The 23993-nt window shown below is 43.5% G+C and overlaps 2 protein-coding genes across 2 annotated transcripts in view; one reads left to right on the top strand and one right to left on the bottom strand.

Moving 5' to 3' along the window:
* The window catches only part of spryd3 (SPRY domain containing 3), a 54223-nt gene extending 40055 nt beyond the window's left edge, over positions 1–14168 (bottom strand). The window contains exons 1-6 of the mRNA XM_060055992.1: positions 14007–14168; positions 12380–12507; positions 11483–11558; positions 9332–9456; positions 9066–9201; positions 8551–8739 (exon numbers count right to left, since the gene is read on the bottom strand). Of these exons, the coding sequence (XP_059911975.1) occupies positions 8551–8739; positions 9066–9201; positions 9332–9456; positions 11483–11558; positions 12380–12507 (654 nt within the window). The 5' untranslated portion in view covers positions 14007–14168. The remainder of the gene's footprint in view (positions 1–8550; positions 8740–9065; positions 9202–9331; positions 9457–11482; positions 11559–12379; positions 12508–14006) is intronic.
* Positions 14169–18133: 3965 nt separating this feature from the next.
* On the top strand, positions 18134–23377 carry igfbp6b (insulin-like growth factor binding protein 6b). Its single transcript, XM_060056362.1, has 4 exons — positions 18134–18903; positions 19824–19858; positions 20615–20734; positions 21793–23377. Exons 1-4 carry the CDS (start codon positions 18567–18569, stop codon positions 21874–21876), a joined length of 576 nt encoding a protein of 191 aa, XP_059912345.1. The 5' UTR covers positions 18134–18566; the 3' UTR covers positions 21877–23377.
* The last annotated feature ends 616 nt before the right edge of the window (positions 23378–23993 follow it).

Genomic DNA, 23993 nt, shown 5'->3' with positions numbered 1-23993 from the left:
GCTCAAACCCTTAGCTCAAACAAGTCACTACCATTGTGCTCAATGCATTCCACGGCTTTGACACATCAACATAAAAAGCATACCAGTCTGAAAAGTCTTTTATCTTGCGGCAATCTTGCCCTCTCCTTATTTCTCTTTCGTCAAACCACCAATAAAGACTTTCATCAGGAACGGTTAATATCCATACTCAGCGAATAGCAACACATAAAAGGATCTCAATGTTTGGCCCGAACACTCCAATCTAATTTTGTTAGGTGAAAACAGGGAGTAGACCTCCATGGCAACGGATGTATACATCCACAACTCCTGGAAGACCTCAAGCCTCAGGTGATAGCTCCATATGAAAGAGTGTGTGTGTGTGTGTGTAGCAGAAAGAAGAGCAGAGAAGAGGAGAGAGAGGAGAGGAGAAGAGATGACAGAGAGAGGACAGAGTGAGGCGAGGAGAGGACAGAACAGAGGACAGAACTGCAGATAGCCAACAGACCAAGGCTACATTTATGTCTTTGTTGAAACCCAACCCTGTAATTATTTTAAAAGATAAGCTGACAAAGACACTCTTCTTAAAGGGCCCATGGCATGCTACTTCATGGATGCTTTAATATATATATTAGTGGGCCCCTTACACAGCATTAGTAGACTTTCCTGAAATTCAGCCGTGGTGCAGAATTACAGCCACTACGAGCCAGTCCCACATTGAGCTTTCCCCAAACGCGGCGTTTCGGTGTCAGTAGCTTTAATGCAAATGAGGAGGATAGAGGTGGCTCAAGGAGGAGGGTGGGGGTGTGGCCCTGAGCAGCTTGCGGCCACGGTACCATGCACTCTGTTTACAGTTGATGTATCGCAATGGGGAGGCGCACACAGCCTTTTGCCGTGTTCTGTAAATATTCTAGAACACTCCCGGGGCTCCGGCGGGAGTCCTGGTGCTCTATATCTAAATAATATCTTATTATACATAGATCTCTATATCATATAATAGTGATTACATATCGATAATATATAATCACGGCCAAAAGCCGTGTGCGCCTCCAGACAATATTATGAATCTCAAACGACTGCGTCGGGTTCTCCGACGTCTCTGGTTCTTCCACGTCGACATCAATCTGAAGTAGACTGAACCACGGCATGGCGGAGAAAGGGATTGTTGCCCGCGATATCTCCCGCCGGAGCCTTGCTGCCGAAAGACCATCGCCTCGGCAGCGGGCAGAGGTCAGCGCTTAGGCACCATCGCCTCCTGCAGCGGGCAGCGCCGAGGCGGTGGTCCCTCGGCTGCGGGCTGCGGGCTGCGGGCAGCGGGAAATCCAAATCATATAATACATACTATCATGGCCAAAAGCTGTGTGCGCCCCCAGACGATACTGTGTGCGCCCCCAGACGATACTGTGTGCGCCCCCAGACGATACTGTGTGCGCCCCCAGACGATACTGTGTGCGCCCCCAGACGATACTGTGTGCGCCCCCAGACGATACTGTGTGCGCCCCCAGACGATACTGTGTGCGCCCCCAGACGATACTGTGTGCGCCCCCAGACGATACTGTGTGCGCCCCCAGACGATACTGTGTGCGCCCCCAGACGATACTGTGTGCGCCCCCAGACGATACTGTGTGCGCCCCCAGACGATACTGTGTGCGCCCCCAGACGATACTGTGTGCGCCTCCAGACGATACTGTGTGCGCCCCCAGACGATACTGTGTGCGCCCCCAGACGATACTGTGTGCGCCTCCAACTTCTCTGGTTCTTCCACTTAATCTGAAGTAAACTGAACCGCACGCTGCCGGCTACCCGCTGCCCGCTGCCGGGTGGTGGTGTCTCGCGGCAGTGAGCGTGGCATGTCGCAGTTCATGTACTTCAGGGAGTTATGGCCAAAGTTCCTTTCCCCCAATTCCTTCTCAACCATAGCCGAGATAACCCCCACTACAGTCTCGTTGTGGAAATAACAGAGACGTTAAAGAACCGACGTGTTAGGCGCCATAACACCAACAGCAGAACGGTTATCCAAATAACAAAGAAGTGTTCACTTCTTTAAAGTGTGTGTAATCACACACACACAGACACATGTGGCGCTCGCACGGTCGTAGCTCATTGTCTCATTGGCGGGCCAAATTCTCTGGCTAGAGAAAGGGGAGGTAACTTGGCCCCTTATGAAGACATATGGGGCAACATTCCAAATTAGCGCCTGAGCTTCAATTTTTTCAAAGGCGAGCGAGCAGGATACCTAGTGCTCACCGAACGCAAGTTCTAGCCACTGGGGGACGATAGGCAGGCTAGGGGAACTCGTATTAATGTTAGAAAACCACCTAAAGTGAGATTTTCATACCAAGGGACCTTTGAAGTAAAAAATGCTTTAATAAATAGGCTAATTCATAATAGAATTCTTAAAAAGTTGCCAACATGTTTCGGCCATTGTAGGCCTTCACCTGTAATTATTTACTGATCCAAAACAATTAAGTCAAGATTACAAGTCTACTTTCTGAGCCCAAAATCATTAAATATGAATCCTGGATAAACAATCTTGGCCCTCCAAAACTGGTCCCTGCATCGGTTCTTCGTGCCTTTGATTTTGGAATCGTGTCAACTGCCCCACATCCAGCACTGCTGGTCGAACCTCTTGTCCTCACCGTCTCAAAAAGCCTCCGCCCTCCCCAGTGAGCAGCAGCACCAGCGGGGCTGAAGCCGGCGTCCTCATGACGAGGACCAAGGTGGAGGGGGGGTTCTTGGCTAGATGGCAAGGGAGAGGAACTTCAAACCCTAAAAAGCTCCTCGCCCGCTGAGCGGCCCAAAGAGCCGGGCCTCCCAGCTGTGAAAACCTCCGACCACATGAGAGGGGGGACGGAGTGCTTGGAGTCCCGTTACTCCCCTTATTGAATTTTTACAACCTGGTGGGCTGCCAGGCTGTTGGCTCAACGGGCACGCTCCGGGAAATGAAAGAGAAAGAGAGCCAGCTTAAGTTGTGTTATCCTTCTCACCCGCAGACCTCTGCTTTTTATGACCATAGTCTGCTCTAACAAAGGATAGTGTGTTTATGTGTTTCACATGTTCGAAGTGCTTGTGCCCAGGGGAATGATCACGTCTCTCACACAACCTCAGTACGTAGCAAATGAACACGACTTTACCGTTTCAATAAGACTCCAAAGGCTAACAATAGCTTAAGAGTTAGACTGACAATAGCTAAAGAGTTAGGCTTCCAATAGCTTAAGAGTTAGACTGACAATAGCTTAAGAGTTAGGCTACCACTAACTAAAGAGTAATGCTTACAATACCTAAAGAGTTAGACTGACAATAGCTAAAAAGTTAGACTGACAATAGCTAAAGAGTTAGACTGAAAATAGCTAAAGAGTTAGGCTTCCAATAGCTTAAAGGCGAAATCCGGTGTAAAATGGATCTGGGATATGTTTAGTATGATAACGAGATGGAATGTTCGTGTGGGAGCATAAAAGCGCGTATAGACGCATTCTTAAGTTGGCTGTTTTTAGCCGATTCTACCAAAACGCTATAAACTTGGAACGATGGGGGCATGTGTTATGGAAAAAACGTAATCGCTATTTTAAACCACTTCAAAGGCTAGAAGTAGCCCAACACTTCTTTGGTAGTATTATAAGGGTCTTAACATATAAAACGAGGCATTGATTACTTTGTAAGTGCATAGATTGTTTATTAAAAAGGAAATTTTTTTACACACAATACCATCAGTAGTTCACCCGTAGAAGTCATCTTGTTTTTAAGACTCGATAAGTAGATTGGCGAACACAGAGCGTGCGTGTTGTTGACAGATGATGTCACAATCTCTATGTTCATCAATCTACTTATCGAGTCTTAAAAACAAGATGGCGTCGACGGGTGAACTACTGATTGCGATTTAGTTTTTACCATAGCACATGCCCCTATCGTTCCAAGTTTATAGCATTTTGATAGAATCGGCTAAAAACAGCCCACTGAAGAATGCGTCTATATGCGTTTTTTTGCTCCAAAACTAACCTTCCAACTCGTTATCATACCAAACATATCCCAAATCTATTATATTACACCGGATTTCTCCTTTAAGAGTTACACTGATAAAAGCTAAAGAGTTAGGATTCCAATAGCTTAAGTGTTAGATTGACAATAGCTAAAGAGTTAGGCTCCCAGTAACTAAAGAGTTAGATTGACAATAGCTAAAGAGTTGGGCTTCCACTAACTCACTACAACTAACGCAGCAAAATTAAAAGCCGCCCCCCTGTCAAACGACACAATTGCGAGACGTATATGTGACATTTCAAGTGATCTTGAGGATCAACTCATAGAAAAATTACAAGAAAGTCGTTTTGCATTACAAGTGGACGAAGCTACTGACAGAATTAAGGACTGCTTGTTCATCTCATAGGCCTACGTCCGCTTTGTGAATTGCGAGTCACTGAGCGAGGATTTGCTGTTTTGCAAATACATAAAAAATAGAGCCACAGCAGATGAGCTGTTTAAGATCATGGAAAGATACCTCAAAGAACACGGCCTTAAATGGGAAAAATGTGTGGGCTTTTGCTCTGATGGCGCACAGACCATGGCAGGGTCAAGAAACGGGCTGCAGGCATTAATAATGAGGGTTGCGCCAGATGCGCACTGGACGCACTGCGTCATTCACAGGGAAGTGCTCGCGTCAAGGCAGCTCAGCCCTGAACTGAATGAGGTTTTGACAGAAGTTGTGAGCGTGGTAAATTTTACCAAAACCCGAAGACTGAAAGCGCGACAGTTCTCCGCACTTTGTGAGGAAATGGGAGCTGATCACTAATCGGTGACAGCGTCTGGCAGCGCGCCAATCCTTGGTGACAGCGTCTTATAACGTTCTATATATAATAGTTTGTATAATATCACTGCCAAAAGCTCTGTGCGCCTCCGGATGGCCGTAGCGCGGGGAGATCTCGTAGGGATTGGGCTTTGCGGGGTATGTTTACCGGCGTTGCTATGGTTACCGGTCTTGTGTGTTCCAATGCTTTATTACGTAGCCTATCTATTAGGTTTGTATATATTTTTTTTTAATGAAAAAACACATACAAATAAAATAAATAATAAAACAGTGCAAAGACAAACTGCCAAACTTTTTCTTTTTATCAAATAGGCCTAAAGATGACGCCGAAATTCTTTCCAGTAATAATTTTCTTTTATTACTGGAAAAAAATACAAATAAAAAACTCGGTGTTGGCCTCAATACCGAGTTAATACCGTATACCGGGTCAACCCTAAATGGTACTAATAATTGGCATAATAATTTCTTTCTGTGTTTCGGTTTTCGGTTTTCGGCCTTGGTTTCCTCATTTTCGGTTTACGGTTTCGGCCAAGAATTTTCATTTCGGTGCATCCCTACTGATCACACATCTGTGCTGTCTCACAGTGAAGCAAGGTGGCTCTCCCGGGGAAAAGTGCCGTCGCGCGTCTTTGAGCTCAGGGAAGAGATTCGGATCTTCTTAGAGGAGGAGCGCATGTATGAGGCTGCAAGCAAGTTCAGCGATGAACAATTTCTGTTGAAGTTGGCCTACCTCAGCGATGTGTTTGGCAAGCTGAATTAATTAAATCTTCAGCTCCAAGGCAAAGACAAGCACCTACCTCACCTGGCAGACAAAATCACTGCATTCTCCCGAAAGCTCGAGGTATGATGAAGGCGCCTCGATCAACAAAATATAGAAGTCTTTGAGAACCTGAGTGAAGTTGCTGAAACCACTGATTCTGGAGCCACCACAGTGATCCCATGTATTAAGCAGCACCTCTCTTCCCTGAGAGGACTGTTTCAAAAATACTTCCCGATCAACAGTGCTCAGTATGACTGGGTTATGGATCCATTCAATGCAGCAGGTTGGTATTTTGACATTTTCTTGAATATTATACTCATATATTATGCATGCATTTTATTTATGTTAGATGGTACTTACTAACTGGAATGGATTGTTGTCAAACAGATTTCTTTGCGTTAATTATGCAATGACAAATAAAGTAAGCCTATTTATTCATATTCTATCTGCAGCACCTGCCGATTTTAGGTCTGCTGAGGAGGACCAGCTCATTGAAATGACATCTGACTCCACCCTGAGGCTGAGGTTTGCAGCTCAGACTCTTTGTGAATTCTGGCTTGGAGTGGAGAGGGAGTATCCACTCATTGGGCAGAGAGCTGTGTGCATTCTTCTTCCCTTTGCCACATCATATCTTTGTGAGATGGGCTTTTCAGCTGTTGCTTCACTGAAAACCCAAGTACAGATCTCAGCTGAACATTTAGCATGACTTGAGGGTGGCACTATCAAGCCTGCAACCCCGCTTTGAAAAGATGTGCAATGCAAAACAGGCTAATTGCAGCCACTAATGCAGGGGTAAAACTCATGTGTTCATGTGTTGCCAAATGCATTTCTCTTCTTTTATTTTTTGAAGAGATTGCAAAGTGGCACTGTTATTTTCTCTATTTTTGATCTTGCTGTTATTTTATGTTATTGAGTTAGAATTTAGATACAACAATGTTTGAAAATGTTAAGCTTGGCGTATTTCATTAGCATTGTGTTGGGGCGATGGGGGCAGGTGGGGCTTGGAAATTCCCCCTAGTCCAAAGTGGGGGATGACCGAAAAAGTTTGAGAACCACTGCACTAACTAAAGAGTTATGGTTAAAGGAACAGGATGGGATAGCAATTTAACACCCATGATGTGCACACTGAACTCACTCCCGATTTATAGCGAAGAAAGTCCTTCTCTTTCTGATTATACCAACAGCATGAATGCTGCCTTTGACTCTGAATAAACAGTTTGTGATGTTTTAATGCTGAGGATTAAACAGAATCCAATTCTTATGTCGTTTTGCTCCGATTCTACTTCTAAATATTTATCAAAAATCAAATCTTTTTCCCAAAAGTAGGGTTAAAAAAAAGCCAGGCAGTTGGCTCAGAGAATTGACCCTGGTTTTCGAGGAACAGAACGTATAAAGCTCCAGGCAACCATGAATACGAGCTTGGAACAGACAATGTAGCATTCCTTCAAATCCTTTGCCACGATAAATACAAGAAACACACCAAGAAGAATGCAGTGTGCATCCAGCAAAGATGTGAATACACGCAAACTCAATGAGAGATTACCAATAGAACCCTTATTGTGTGAATACACACAAACTCAATGAGAGATTACCAATAGAACCCTTATTGTGTGAATACACACAAACTCAATGAAAAATGACCCATAGTGGTCTTACTGTGTGAATACACACAAACTCAATGAGAGATTACCAATAGAACCCTTACTGTGTGAATACACACAAACTCAATGAAAAATGACCCATAGTGGTCTTACTGTGTGAATACACACAAACTCAATGAGAGATTACCAATAGAACCCTTACTGTGTGAATACACACAAACTCAATGAGAAATGACCCATAGTGGTCTTACTGTGTGAATACACACAAACTCAATGAGAGATTACCAATAGAACCCTTACTGTGTGAATACACACAAACTCAATGAGAAATGACCAATAGTAGTCTTACTGTGTGTATACATACAAACTCAATGAGAGTCTACCAATATAATTCTTACTGTGAATACACACAATCTAAATGCAGAGACGACCGATAGAACTCGTATTCTGAATACACACAAACTCAATGCAGAGACGCAGATAGATGAGAATGTTCCGCCGGATCAGCAGGCGGTGTGGAGGTCTGACCTGATTCTACTCACTCCAACGCCCTGCCTCACTGGAGGTCTGACCTGATTCTACTCACTCCAACGCCCTGCCTCACTGGATGTCTGACCTGATTCTACTCACTCCAACGCCCTGCCTCACTGGATGTCTGACCTGATTCTACTCACTCCAACGCCCTGCCTCACTGGATGTCTGACCTGATTCTACTCACTCAAACGCCCTGCCTCACTGGAGGTCTGACCTGATTCTACTCACTCCAACGCCCTGCCTCACTGGATGTCTGACCTGATTCTACTCACTCCAACGCCCTGCCTCACTGGATGTCTGACCTGATTCTACTCACTCCAACGCCCTGCCTCACTGGAGGTCTGACCTGATTCTACTCACTCCAACGCCCTGCCTCACTGGATGTCTGACCTGATTCTACTCACTCCAACGCCCTGCCTCACTGGATGTCTTACCTGAATTTTACTCACTCCAACGCCCTACTTCACTGGATGTCTGACCGGAATCTACTCACTCCAACGCACTGCTTCACTGGATGTCTGACCTGATTCTACTCACGCTAACGATGCAGATTCTTCATTCGCCCAAGTTGAAATATTTGAACTTTCCCGCGAATTTCACTTCATGCTGAATCACCCGCACGAGAAGAGCTTAGGGATCACGCGAGCAACCTCGCGAGCAACGGCAGCAGATTTTTCTCTCCACTGTTGCTGTGAACACACCTTTACCAAACGGCCATTGAATATTTTATGTCAACAACCTACTCAACAGCTATTTTGTTCAGGAAACAACCTGAAAACATTGGGGCTGAAACAAGGTAGGCGATAATTTGGCTTTCTGAACCAAGTGAAAGACCCTAGGAGCAGTCCTGGGACGAGGATCGCTGGGGTTGTCCTTCTTACCGTGCCACTGGCCCGGACATCAAAGAGACGCCCCCAGTCGTCCTCGTGGCTGTCCACCATCATCATGCTCTCGTCCTCCTCCAGGAGCCACTGGGCCTGCAGGTCCACCCGTGCCACCTCTCCCAGGGAGTGCATGCCCACAGCGGGGAATAGGCCCTCTGTGGTCCCCGGGACCTCCGCCGAACCCACCTGAGGAGGTCAGACAGTCAGACTAAGGAGCTCACACTGGAGACCAACGTGAATAAAAACTAAAAGTCCTTTGTTGTGTAGGATCTCACCCTAGCTATCTTTGTTGTGTACAGGGAATGTGTTAACATAACTATTGTAGGTGCTTGGCACTTATTTCTATGAACATCCCTACTACACCCGACGGCGATATATTGTTTTTTCTCTTTCTTCAGACAAATGTACTTAAAAGCGTCTGCTAAATGCCCTAAATGTAAATGTAAGGTGGCTTTTCACAGTCAACGCCCACGTACACACTCTATTGACTATTTGTGGTCTGATGAACTGACCTCTCTGCCATTTTTGGTGAAAAAGACGGTAGTGATTCCTGCTGCTGGGTTCTCGGAGTGTATTCCACAGCCGATGCGGTCGCCACGGACACATTGAGGGCCAAACTGCTGCCCCAGTGGGTTGCCGTTGTAAAGCCTGGAACAAGGAGGAGGGGGTAAAACAGTAACTATCCTCTAATCCTAATGAGCACTGATTATTATCTACTGATCATCTACCAGCACTACACACAGCGTCCAATCTGGTACGCTCCTTAGCTTTGACTTACTTGCCATTGACAGCATGATAGGCGACAGAGTATGGCAGCCAGCCCGGCTGGTGGTCGAGTCGGTAGAACCGGGGCACCAGGCCCACTGCGATGGTCCCTCTGAGCCCGGTGTCCACTATCGTCACCTTCAGTCACAAACAAGGGTTTCAGCTGGGTTAGGCCTACTGAAATTAAAGAGAACCAAACAACATGGGAGAGGAAGTGCAGCTGGGCTTCCTTTGAAAGGTGTACAGCTGATCCATCGCCATTCTCCCAAAGTCGGGGCTAAATAGCCTATAGGTCAAAATAAAGGTAGAAGGTGAGATGCCATAAGAGAGTAGCCTCGTTCTTGTGTGTGCGTGTGCGTGCGTCCTATTAGTTCTGGTGTCCTGTCTCTTTTGTTTTAAATTTACTTGCGTCTGCCTCAGGCTCGATTCCTCCTGCCAGCACAGGTGGTTACAGTCTTAGATATCAGTCTGGAGTCACAAGGCTTGAGGACTCAAAGCCTCCCTCTCTACTGCTGCAGCCTGCCGCCCTCCTGTCAGGAGGCTTGCGCTCCACCTTGACAGTCTGGACCCTTGGTGATCCATGGGCAGCAAACAGATCAACAGACCAGGGGACTAGCATCAGTCATTGATGGGGAGTTGCAACATCTCCGAGGAGTTATGGCATGAGGATGATTGAGACTGGAGAATAGTTCAAGTATGGCCATTGAGGACCTGTCTAGGAAAGCCGAGAAAGGAAATTCTTCTCAAATAAATCTGCTGAAATGAGGGAAACGCTGCAGATGTTCAGAGTCCGTCTGGGCAGAGACGGACGAGGATGAGCCGCGTGAGATCAGGACCGAATGGAATCCGTAGCAGAAGGACTGTGAGGGACGCGAGGACACCACTGACGCATAATCCAACGGGAGCCTGACCTTTATCGGAATAAAACCACCGCACGCCTTCCAGATATCTTGGAAGAGCGCAGCATGTGCGTCATAGCGACAGACACGTTGCATAAAAACTATGGGCTCTTCAAATGTTCATCCTAAACTCCCATCTTTTAAATGTCAAGCACAACAAATCCAGTTTCAAACACCCACTAGGTCTTGAGTGGGACTCTCATTTCAAAACGTGTTGATTTTGTGACTGCGTCTTATGGCTGATGCAAGAATTTAGAAAAAAAAATGCAAAAAATATAACTTTTACGTTTCATACACACATAAAAAAATATTTATATGACTGAAGCTTAAAATCTCACTTCTATTATGTGTTTCTATTTTCTCGTAAAAAACAGACAGCCTAGAGTTTCACTATGCTACGTGGAACAAGATCCAGTGCAAAAGTATAGACTGTATAGACCAAATGTTAGTTAAAAACAAACCAATAGGGAAGCAGTTCACCAAACAAGCTTTACCTGCTACGGGTCTAACTTACATTATGAACAAGCTAGGCGCTTGGCTCCAGCCTCATGAGTACGTCGACACTCCCCTAGCCCCTGATTCAATGACCCTAGCAGGTCTTCCTTTGCTTCCCAAAAAGCACATTTTACCGTGTTGATAGTCCATCCTGAGACATGAGGGTGCATCCACCTTATTGAATCATTTGCTAATCCTCTGTCCTGACTCCAACAACATGAGTTGGAGTCATCTTCGGACCAAGAGGTCAAATCAAACCCATAACTCGTCCTGGTGCCGCAGCAATTTCACTGCTCTTTGAATCAGGACTGCAAAGGGGATTGAGGGTTGGCTTTGGGGGCTCACTGTGAATGTCATTCAGAACCACAGGGCTTGAGGGCTTCAACTTGCCAAACTAATTGAAAAGCCATCGTGGAAATAAGTCTGGATGATGGCAGCACACAGAAGCAAAGTCTATAACATGATGCTCTGAGCTGCTACCACCTCAGATACACAGCAAACATTTTGATCAAATGAATTATCAAAGAAATTTCACGTGCAATGCTCCAGGAGTTTATATATATATTATATTCAACATGAAATGTGTGTTTCAGAGATTGTGACAAAGGTGTCCTGGCTTTGACAATCTGAAGGTTCAAAGTTCCCAGAGAAGCAAACGATAAATAAATCCTATTTTTTGTCTGCTCAGTAAAGACAGAAGCAATGGCAATAGGCTTAACTTCTTATCAGAACGCATAGCAACTGAGAAACATGTGTTGCTGCTGTCTTACCTCAAAGTAGCAAGTTCCCTTTGATAAAGGTTGGGGCGCGACGTAGCAACCCACTTCATCAGAGTTCCCTTGGTAACTAAAGAAAGAAACCACAGGTAAGGAAGATGCAGCTACTTGTGTGTGTGTTGGGTGTGCTGTTCAGAATCAAACGCATCACAGACTGATTAAATGTGAACAACATAATATAAACATTATATTGTGAACAGAATAGACTTTATGGAACATTCTAGACTGAAGACAGGTGGTTTTAATTAAAATGCTACAGAATGAATTTGATGGAAAATTATAACGGCCCAGTCAATGGATTGAGATCAGAAAGTGTTAAAATAGAAAAGGATGGTCAAATGCCAAGTTGTTCAACAGCAACTTACATTGAATGAGGTCTTTGCTGTAGCTGGTTGTAAACATTTAGAAAGAAGGGGAAATTCATGCTATGGATATGATGCACTCGTAGTTCATAGAGGCATGTAACACTATTCTAGTAGTACCCCCAAATGCAATGCCCTAAAAAAGCATTGATATGGGATCTTTAAGTTAAAAAGGACATAATAGCAAGGTGAGAAATATAAATAAACCAGATACCCCAATTTGCACTTAGAAATGACATAGTACGGAGGGCCACTATGAGGGCGGTGAAGGCTCTTACCAAGAAAAGGATGAGGCATAATGTAATGATGTACTGCAATTAAAAGTAAAATAATGTAAAATGTTGGCGTTATTTGCCAAGGCTACAATCAGTAAAGAGAGTCATACAAATGTACAAAGGAAAATAGTCCCTATTATAGAGTTATGTTTAATTATCAACTCACCCGATAACAGAATAAGTGAGTTAAGGTTAGGTTTAGGAATCAGAAATAATATTTTTTTTCTGAGGAGTCACAAGTCAATTGAGCATACCTGAGAATGTCTCCATTCTTCAGCAACCTCATGAATCGTTCTTGTGCTGGACGCACTTCTCCCATTTCTCGCTCTCGGATTCGACGCCTCCAATTTAGGAACCTGTGGTGTAGGTTGATGTCATCCATCTGGAGGAGAACAGAGACAACATTAACTAGGAATAGGATAGGAGATTGGAGTGAGGAGGTATGAATCTCGTTTGTCTCAACTACAGCATACAGGAGATGACAGCCAATTGGCCAGACAGACAGGCAGGCTGCTCTGATCATAATAATGTACAATTGCATAACCGTATTGGCCTCGTAAGACAACTCAGAAGTTAAAGTTCACTATGCTGTGACTGTATGACATGCACGACTAAATTAGGAAAAGCCGTGAGCTTGACCTGTTGTGTACTCGATGTTTTGCCTGTATATTTGTATGTACTGTATGTATGTATGTATGTATGTATGTATGTATGTATGTATGTATGTATGTATGTTAGGGCTGGGCGATATGGACAAAATCTTATATCACGATATGAGTAATTTTATATCACGATATGGTATTTTTGAAGTAAATTAAAATAATAAATGGCTTAAAATAACCATACTTCACATTTGATCAGTTTTTTCTTTTATTTTGAACTTGAATTTCCATGCTTACAAAGGAGTAAGTAGCGAATAATCTGTCATTAACTGCGCCATGATTCCTGCCTTCCTCACCTCAAATTACGTGCAGGTTACGTTACCTGAAAGCACATTGGCTGGTGAAGTTTCTTCTTCTGGGAATAGTTAAATGTCTTACAGCTAAGCACTCTGCTGCAGGGCCCCGTTGTGGCGCAACTGCAGTTAACTGCAGTTCCATCCACCGCCATTTTTTATTTTTTTTCTCTCTCGGTATAAACGATATGGCCAAATCTCTCCCGGTAGACACTTTCATATCGTCCACGGTATGATATCGTCATATCGCCCAGCCCTAATGTATGTATGTATGTATGTATGTATGCCAAGTATGGCCCCCATTGCACTCCTGATCATCACTGGAAGGAAGGATCTTCCATTCTGTGTTCATTCTCAAGATTTCTTCCTTGCTAATAAAGGGAGTTATTTCTTGACCTCTGTGGGGCTAGGGTCAGGGACTGTCATACATAAATGGCCTGTTAAGCCCTTTGAAACTGTACCTGTGATTGAAGGCATTACACATACAATTCAATTGAATTGACCTAAAATGTGGGACCATCAGCTGAACGTCAGAGAGGAGGGAAGAGGTCTGCACGCAGAAGAGACGGGCGTGTCTTACGAAGTGGGCGTGTCGTTGTGTGGCGAAGTGCCTGAAAGCTACCAAGGCCAGTGTTGCCAGATTGGGCCAGATTTCCCGCCCAATCTGGCAACACTGGACGAGGCCAGTGAAAGTTGAGCTAACCTAACGTTTGAAACTACCCAACAGAAACAACACACTATATGTGCGGTTTCAAAATAATTTACTATGAAATCGTATAGCAGGCGATGCCAATAAGAACATGTCATGGATGATAGAAATGTAGTTGCGAGCCTTAAAATGCTCAAGATCAACATTAGCAGCTAACAGCTGGGGCTCAGTGTTTGACAAGAGGGAGGGCTTGTTATTTAAACTACTTCAGACATACCTGAAATCCCGGTGTTCAAAAATGCATTAATTCGCTTTTGTGCATCAGCTATCAGGGAAAAACATATATACAAACACTGACAAAAATGTGGAGGAAAGAAATAAGCATTCGTCGCTTCCTATTGACATCAAATTGTCATGATTTCAGTCAGCCAATCAAAGGAAGCCTTGAAACAGCGTGACTGACAGCGGGCCAATCCCGTCCTCCGACACTTGTTCTACCGTGACGCTCGACTCGTTGGCGCGTGCTTGTTTGTTGATTTGTGTACGCAGTGACAGACAAGCGCACTTGTCGGTGGACCCTTTGATGTCCACATGTAGGAAATGCATCCCTCTTATAGACTTCACTAATCATCCTTCTCCTCATCTGTCTTAACGCACATTATTGCTGGTATTACTGTGTTTAGGTACAATCTCTAAGAACACGTTACTGACTTTTTGCCATCATGTAGAAGTGCTGTTAGATTAAATAGTTACAACCAGAAAGAGGTTAAGGGATTCTGGTCTAGATCGGCTTTAGATGGCTTGTGTAGTCAATGACATCCCTCTATAGTCAATGACATCAGTCTATTTCTCAGTTCACTTAGATAATAAGAAGTATAAGTAAGGTTAACTTTAAGCATAAATTATATAAGAATATAAGGTAAATATATTTACAATGGAGCCAAATGTTGAACACTATTGATATTGCCTGGCCTTCCTGTGTTAAACTAATGCCTGCATTCCGATGAACCCCCGACGCCTCATGTAAATGGCCTCTTAGAGAAACATCTGTTACCCCCTGTGGTTCCTCATCTGTGATTTTAGAATTCTGTAGACTTCAAATTAGAGTTAAGTTAACTAATCCATACCCCGGTTAAAATCAGACATTGCCAGCTTATGACTGTATATGCAACAGACAAATAAAGTGGCATTGTTAACTATTACAAATGCATACTTTACTGTTTAAATTGATATTGCTTTCACAGGGCTCATCTCTTAAACCCATGTGGTAAGTCATGGTGATCTAAGATCAGGTTAATAAACAAGGCGATGAATAGATTTTAATGAAAGACCTCACTTCATGTAACTAATGTATAATATGTAACTTCCTGTTACTGATGTTGTGTAAGAAACCCTTTTGTACGTAATGCTTGAATTACTGTATGGAATGCATTTCGGACATTGTGGGCGTGAACGTCAAGAGCCCGTAGTTTAGAGCATTGTGATTGGCGAAGGATATCTTAGAGGAGGCCACACAATTGGAATATAAAGCGGAGCTCTGAGAGACTGTTCGCGAGTTCTTTGCAAACCGCCTCAAGTGTTGTTGTCACTCTCTGCGTCTGCGGTGACAATAAAACCGTGATCATTTAACCCTAGCCCTTCCCGACCTCTCGTAATTTGACCGTGGGATTTATCCACGAAAAGATGCAGAGGGACATGGTCTGAGGAGGGAACTCTGACCCTCCAGAGCAGGGGGGGAACAGAGAGCTCCACTGGCCTGGCATTGGTCTTGGACCCTTCTCCTCTCTGGAACCCCACTAGACTTCTCTGGGTAGCCAGCTGATGAAAACACAAGGTGATTTTCACTGTCCTAACCAAGGCTGATCACTCTTAATGGGAACAACAACCTACTGTTTGGGCATGTGAGGCGGTTTGAAAGATAATTGCTTGGTTTTACTACATGCGTGTCCTAGTACTGCAGAAATAAGTGAGCAAGTGGGCTACCAAACAACCCCATGCAAATCCTCACCAATGCACTAAGAAGCTAGAATGCACACGCTTGCATAATGTAAACAGAGACTTTGTTCCTCAGTGTGCAAATGAGCGTCTTTAGCCGCCAAAACCACCATTTAGGGATGGCTAGGGCCAATACAGTTCAGCATTGTCATCTCAACACCCTTATTCTGCTAAAAGCACAGTGAAATATACATTTTCTTTGGTGTCATGGTCTTCAAATTGCATCAGGATGGATGGAAACATGGATTTGCTGACCCAATCTGGAAATAATATTTGTTATGTACTTCTCTCAAGCCATGCATTCACCCGACTGTTGTAGACGAGCGGACACTAGTTCTCAGCCTCACCTTTAAATGGCTTTAGATAATAATTATATCCAAAGCAATAACTAAATGTTAACAAAAAATGGCTAGTTTCTTAGTTATTGATGCCTTCCCTAGTGTATGGACCTCCAGAACGCTCCCCACCATGCAATGGTTGACTATAATACACCGTGGTGTACTATAATACTATAATGAATGGGTCAATAACAACAAAACAGGAAACCGGTTTTAGTAGAGCTTTTCAGTTCAAATCAAATAGCTCAATGATGTTGCTTACTTTTTATACAATATGCAATGATCCAAAGCTTGGGGTACAGCGACAACAAATAAACTCATAATTCTATGCATTGGTCTGGGATTTACACCACAAATAACCAACATGTTTCATTTTAAAAGTTAATTCATGTGTATTCCCAAGAAATCAATGTTCTTGAATAGCATCCATCAATGTGTTACAGTTGCTTAATATAACATGTAATAGTCGATAATAAGCAGCCCGGAGGTTGTCTTTAGAACTACAAACAAAGTAATGAATGATTGAGAACCCAAGTAAAAAAAACATAGTTCTAGACTCTAACTTATCTGTCCAACTAAACTACAAGATAGGAACTACTTTTTTTTTCTATTGGCGTCTTTGTATCAGAACCAACCAATCTGACTGAATCCCACAAAGTTCGATCTTGGGACCCTCTTTATCCACCAGACATGCTCCCACTAGGGCAAATCATGCAAAAATAACAATATTGACCATCATTGCTATGCCGATGACACGCAAATCTATGTAGCACTATCACCAAATGACTATCGGCCCATATATCTGCTGTGCCAGTGCATTGAGCAAGTCAAAGACTGGATGTGCCAAAATTTCCTTCAACTATATGAGGAAAAAAACAAGATAATTGAATTGGTGCTAAAACGGAAAGGCTTAAAGTAGCCCAACACCTACACTCTCTGTCCCTGAAAACCAAAAATCGAAGCCAGAAATCTAGGGATATCACAGATTCAGATTTACATTTCAACAGTCACATTAAATCAGTTACAAAATCTGCCTATTATCACCTTAAAGACGTAGCAAGACCTAGAGTGCTCATGCACACAAAAAATTTACAAAAACGTATACGTGCCTTTATCACTAGTAAGCTTAAAAAAAGAAGTCTTCGAAAAAAAACTCTTAGACAACTACAGCTTGTTCAGAATGCTGCTGGTCTTTTAACAAAGACCAAAACATTTGAACATATTCACCAATTCTTAATCCGTTACATTGGCTCACTGAATGTCAGAGAATTAATTTTTAAATCATGCAGCTCACCTATAAATACCTACATGGTTTAGGGCAAAAGTATTTAACTGATATGCTTCCACTACATAAGCTTCTAGACCACTAAGATCTTCTGAGACCAATCTGTTAATTATCCCCAGAGTAAACACAAAACACGTGAAAAGCAGGATTTAGTTACTACTCAACAAATAACTGGAATAAAATCCTTGAGGATTTAAGACTTGGCCAACCTCTGACCACTTTTATGGTATTTTTTGGGTTTGCTTTAGCTTTGTGCTTAATCTTAAATACATTGCACTTTCTACAATGCATATCTTAACTTTGCCTTTGTTTTCTTTTACTTATCTATTTTATTTTTTTATTTCATTTTATTGTATGTGAAGCACTTTGAGTCTGCCTCGTGTATGAAAAGGGCTGTATAAATAAAGTTGCCTTGCCTAAACTACTAAATTAAAAAAGTTAATTCTGTCTTTTTATTTTAAGACCTTTCAAACATAAACATAGAACAACATAGACGTGCATACATTTTTATTGTAGGCAACAAAATATACAATAATTATAACCATGGCAAATATTTTAAGGTCTGATATGTGTGAGTACTATAGATGAGGAGAAAAGGAAAAAATTAAGAGGAGGGTTACCTTATAAGGCAGGCAGGAAGAGGTGGGGGGATTTTGATAATTTCTGAGAGGAATATAATCCACCCCCCACTTGCTCTCTCCCTCCCTGCCACCTCCCTCCCTCCCTTCCTCCCTCCCTCTCTTTCTGAGTTCCAGCCCCTGAAGGTGTCATAACTGTGCTCTCTCGCTCTCTTTCTCCCCCCACTCTCACTCTCTTTCTCCCTCTCTCTCTCTCTCTCTCTCTCTCTCTCTCTCTCTCTCTCTCTCTCTCTCTCTCTCTCTCTCTCTCTCTCTCTCTCTCTCTCTCTCTCTCTCTCTCTCTCTCCCCCCCTCTCTCTCTCTCTCACTCACTTACTCACTCACTCTGTATCACCGCCTTTCAGATCTTTAAAAGCTGGTGCTTTGCTGTGTCTCTCGATATCCATTTGTCTCCTCTGGCGCTGCAGGGGACTCCTTGCTGCCTCTCAGCTCACCCGGCAAAGCAACAAGGAGACGACAGGAAGACTGAAGAGAGGAGACGGAAAGGGAGAAAGAGAGAGAGAAACATACATCCAGAAATAGCATCAGACACATCTAACTGACAGGGAGAGAGTGACGAGAACCTGAGACCTGGACAGAAAATGCCTCTCATTTCCAACTTGACAACCATTGTTCTGTTGCTGATCGGCCACTGCGGATCTTGGACCTGGGCGAACCACTTGGGGCCCTTCAAGATGTGCCCCTCCTGCCGGGATCCAATGGGGGCAGGTCGGCCCCCCAGAGACCACAATGCTGCAGGGAGCACCTTAGTGTTGGCCCAGGGTGAGCCCTGTGGTGTGTACACACTCAGCTGTGCCAAGGGGCTTCGCTGTGTCCCCCCGCCCAGCGAGCACAGCCCCCTCCAGGCTCTGTTGCAGGGAAGGGGCTTCTGCGCCAAGCACAGCAGGACCAGTCCAACGGAGAGGCCCCACCCCACAGGTAAGGCACACGCACGCACACGCACGCACACGCATGCGCATGCAAATCGACCACAGACAAATGTGCTTATGTGAAAATGAAGAATCCCACAGGCAGAACACACACAGATACACATTTTAGCCCAAGAAGATGAGAGACTACTTGTAGCCTTGACACATTGAAACATGTATTCAGCATGCAGTGTCAGGCAGGGTAGACAAGAAGGAAGGGGAGTGTACCCAATACACATTACATCATGTACTGTATGATTTAATGTAGATCTTTCAGCACCGTAAAACAAGCAACATTAACTGTTATGTTTCACAGTGCACACACTTTGCAAGCCACTTGCCTCCATTGAAGTTCTGCAGTGCCCGTGTGTGTCATTGGGATTGAGCAAATGTCCTTTGAGTGTCAGTTGCGAGGGGCTTTGACTGGAAATCAAAGCCGGGGCATAATTGGGTTATTTGTGAGTGATCCAATCAGGTTTGTCATTAGGAATGCGTGGACAGATATTTATACGTGTGTAATGTCAGGATTTGATTGCATATAAAGGTCATTGTAAACGACTGCAATATATGCCATCAGTGAAAGCTTCTACAAAGCTTCGGGGGATGAATGTTAAATTGTCAAATACGTCCTTATCAAGATGCTTTTTTATTGCGGTAGTCTCCATCTACTGTTCACACCGAGACACTGCGGCTCCCATGGACCATTTGTTCAGGAAATATGCTTACGGAAATTGGGTCTTTGTTTCCCAGTACATAAAGGTGTACATGAGGGTCTTTAGGTCTTACACACATGCATATGGAAATAATATGAAATTGCATTTGTGTGTGTGTGTGTGTGTTTCTGTCTGTCTGTACAGATTAAACATTCACACGTTTCATCTCAAACGTTTCATCATGACATGCTCATGCCAATGTGTCCTTTTCTCTCAGGTCCCCATCCTTCGAACAGTGGGGATATAGAAAAAGTAAGTTTATAACCTTGCATTCCACTGTGAGAACCTACCACCAAGCACACGTTCCCTGTCTCGTTATATTTACACACGACCGATGTTAGGAGCATCTTCACATGATTTAATAAGGGGAAGATGCTGCGTGTGAAAAGGTTGGAAATCCGGGACAGTATGGAGTCTTCTGGCAGTGGCACTTGTGTCGTCTGGCTGTGCAGCAGCATGTATATATAGTGCACTGAAGCCATGCATTATGGTGCATGATCTGTGTGCTGCTATGCGGCAGAACTAATTGACCATGATGTGAATCAGGAAAGTTTCGACTCAGCCACAGCTGCCACGACATTATTTTTTTCTTCATTCTATAGGGCTGTCAACGGGCGACAATAAGATCGAATGACTGTTGAGAAATATCTAATGATGATATTCATTATAATTGCTTTGTTGGATTACATAGCATGACAAAAATATATCCTCCTCAGTCGCATCAAACCACTGAGTGACCCGAAAAGCAAAAGCCTTGTGTAACAATATGGTTATATAATTCATTCTATTTCCTCTTTTATTTTTTTTAATCTGGCATCATCATGCTGCATCACTGTCACAAATCCTTTGTGATGTACGTTCATCTGTTAGCACTGAAACATAAAGACCTTTGGGGCTTGGAGCTTGCTACTGTAACCTTTTTGCTGTTTAGAGGAGCTCATCTATCAATCTATCTTTGCCTCCCTATGTGATCTTAGCATTCATTACCTGCATTGTTCTTTATCTTAGGCGCCCTGCCGTAAACTATTAAACAGCGTCCTGAGAGGTCTGGAGCTGACCATCTTCCAGTCTGACCGGGACATCTATATACCCAACTGTGACACCCGTGGGTTCTACAGGAAAAAGCAGGTAGAGTACCGAGGAAATACTGTCTCAGGAACACAAAGAGAGATCGTACGATTATGGAGTGTTGATGTTGTGGTAAAGAACATATTAAAACAATAGATGGTTGGCCCTCACATTCAAATTGAAATATTCTGTATGTATACGATTGGTGAATATTGAACTGAGATATTGTAGTGTGTTTTGCACTACAAGTACAAAGCCATCTTTGCATTGCAGCAAGCCATGTTTCCTATAACTAAAGCACTGAGAATTACTGTCACCTCTCTCCCCCAGAGAATGTCAGCTGTGCGCGAAGAGAATCAGTTCCACGTAACAATGACATATCATTTTTTCTCTCTTTTTCCTCTAATCTCTCTGTCTTGCGGTCTTGTTCCCTCTATCTTTCGCTCACACTCACTCTTTTTTCCCTCCTGATATGCTGCCCTTTTTCTTTCTCTCTCTGTATCACTCCCCCCTCTCTCTCTCTCTCTCTCCCTCTCTCTCTCTCTCTCTCTTTCTGTCTCATTCCTCTCTCTCTCTCTCTCTCTCTCTCTCTCTCTCTCTCTCTCTCTCTGTATCACTCCCCCTCTCTCTCTCTCTCTCTCTCTCTCTCTCCTCTCTCTCTCTCTCTCTCTCTCTCTCTCTCTCTCTGCATCACTCAACCCTCTCTCTCTCTCCCTCTCTCTCTCTCCTCTCTCTCCCCCTCTCTCTCTATCACTCCCCCCCTCTCTCTCTCTCTCTCTCTCCTCCCTCTTCTCCTCTCTCTCTCACTCTCCTCTCTCTGTATCACTCCCCCCCCCTCTCTCTCTCTGCATCACTCCCCCCCTCTCTCTCTCTCCCTCCTTCTCCCCTCTTCTCTCTCTCTCTCTGTCAGCCCCCCCCTCTCTCTCTCTCTCTCTGTCTCTCTCTCTCTCTCTCTCTCTCTCTGTCTCTCTCTCTCTGTCTCTCTCTCTCTCCTCTCTCTCTCTCTCTCTCTCTCTCTCTCTCTCTCCCCCCCTCTCTCTCTCTCTCTCTCTCTCCCTCCTTCTCCCCTCTTCTCTCTCTCTCTCTCTCTCTCTCTCCCACTTCTTATCCTAACACAGTGCCGTTCCTCCAAGGGCATGCAGCGCGGCCACTGCTGGTGTGTGGATGAGCTGGGCATCGCTGTGGGCCTCACATGCCAGTGAGGACGGAACTTTACCCTGCGATGGAGAGTAAGGGCAGCGACTCTATCTCCTTGAACTGAGCCTGGAGGAAGACGAGGAGGAGGAGGAGGATGAATAGGAGGCTGAGGAGGAAGAGCACAGGGAGGGGGGGGGGGGGGGCGGGGGCGGCTATGGCTTGTGCTAGACACTGCCTGGCCAGGAGTTAACCACTTCCTACGGAAATCTACACCACCATTAACTTCAACATCCTCTCTAGATACAAGACACACGTAAAGTAAAGTAGCAACGGTCATATCTGCCTGAATGTTTTAAACGTTGCAGCAAATTTCTCTGTTTATCGTTTGACGTGACGTGTTGTATGCTCACACTAACTCTCTAAAAAAGACTGCCTCAATTCCCTAAGCGCTGTTACTGTTACTCCAGATAGTCTCCTAGTCCCTAGCTCTTGTCCTGGCTGTGTAGTCACTTTTCATTTAACTAGTTATTTTTTTAGGATAGCTGACACTGCCTGTGTTTGTTCTGATCTCAGTGGGCTGGAATACTGTTACGCTGGTGATGTGACACAATGTTTCATAAACGTGTCTCCCTCACCACCCTCTCTCCCTCTCTCCAAAGATACACTGATATCAATACACTTCATTTAATAGATTTTTCTTTATTATTTATTTTGTGAGGAATGCATAACGCCCCCCCACCACCCAAAATAAAACCTCAACAAAAAAATAACTGCTTGGAATCCCCCATCTTGTAGTATCGTTAATGTATAGCATACGATCACAGTAGTGATACGGTTGAGTCTTGGATGCATCGGTTTGTTTTGTCAAAATCGCTTTATGATTGCTCATTTGTTGATTGATTGATTGTACATATGTTGGAGTGTTGTGGTTGACTGTGTATATTCCTGAGTGGCAGACAAAAAAAGCTTATGGCTTTTATCCTTTTCAAGAAGTTGTAAGGCATATTTTTATACACGTCAATATAATATTTTATAGATGAATTTTTGGTTTATTTAATGAACTACAGTACAATGCCATGTATTTTTATATTGTCAGCAGTTTCTTATTTAAAGACAGAGATTATTTTATTTCATGTTAGGAAGAGATATCGTGCTTCCGAGGCACCGCTATGGCTAAACACATTCACTACTCAACTGCTGTACATTTTATGGTTTCAGCTCACTTTGTTTTCCTATTTATGCTTTGTTTTTTTACATTGGGATTGTCCATATTACTTTTCTATATTTTTTTATGTTGAAACAGCATACACATTTTGATTTAAATGAGGGAAAAAAATATTCTATTTGTTATTGTCTTAGTATGTCCTTCCCAAGTCCTCGCGAAAAGCCATTCAATTGCGTGCTGGAAAAGTGTGACTCGAATCGACTTCTGACCAATCTTCTTGTGCCAATATGTGTGCTGTGGTGGTATAGGTCTATGTATGAAGGACCTGTAAGATGCAAATATTAAAATGAAAATATACTGGTGATAAAAAAAACAAGTATAAAACACATATATTAATATAACAGCCATGGTTTTGTTCATTTTTTCCCCTATACAATTATAATGAATATATATAGATAATATATGTATAATATAAGAAGGATGATGAAAAGATGAAAATAGTGATTTCACACTACTATCACTCCATTGGAAGGCAAAGTCTGTCCAGAAATGTGTCTCTCCCTTTCAGTTTTATGTTATACTGTTCATGACTGTGCCCTACATAATCCTTGTGCTGTCACAGAAACAGCAGATCATTCTCAGCAGTCAAGCCAAACCTAATAGGCACATTAATTTCATGCTGCTTTTTTGATAATTGAAGTCTTTCCACCTAGGGAACCAATACATGCCTGTTTCCACGGTAACTGTATATAATATCCATGGATATAAAATCCTAAATAGGCTCTTGAAAGAAATGAAGTGAAAGACGCAATTCCTTACATCACACAGCCACATGGGTGCTTTTGCTATTCTTGGAGATGTATAGGTTAATAGCATATGGGTAGAAAGCTAATTACCCCACATCCTACAATTATTTTAATTAAGGCAAATCCTTAAAAAATGATCATCAATATTAAAAAACGGTAAATGTGTCATTACATATTCATGTAGGCCATATTAATATAATCAAGAGCATCG

This window comes from Gadus macrocephalus, chromosome 1 (assembly GCF_031168955.1).
Source record: "Gadus macrocephalus chromosome 1, ASM3116895v1".
NCBI classification, from domain to species: Eukaryota; Metazoa; Chordata; class Actinopteri; order Gadiformes; family Gadidae; genus Gadus; species Gadus macrocephalus.
Note: the sequence above shows the minus strand (reverse complement) of the source record. Positions and strands in the feature narration are given on the sequence as shown.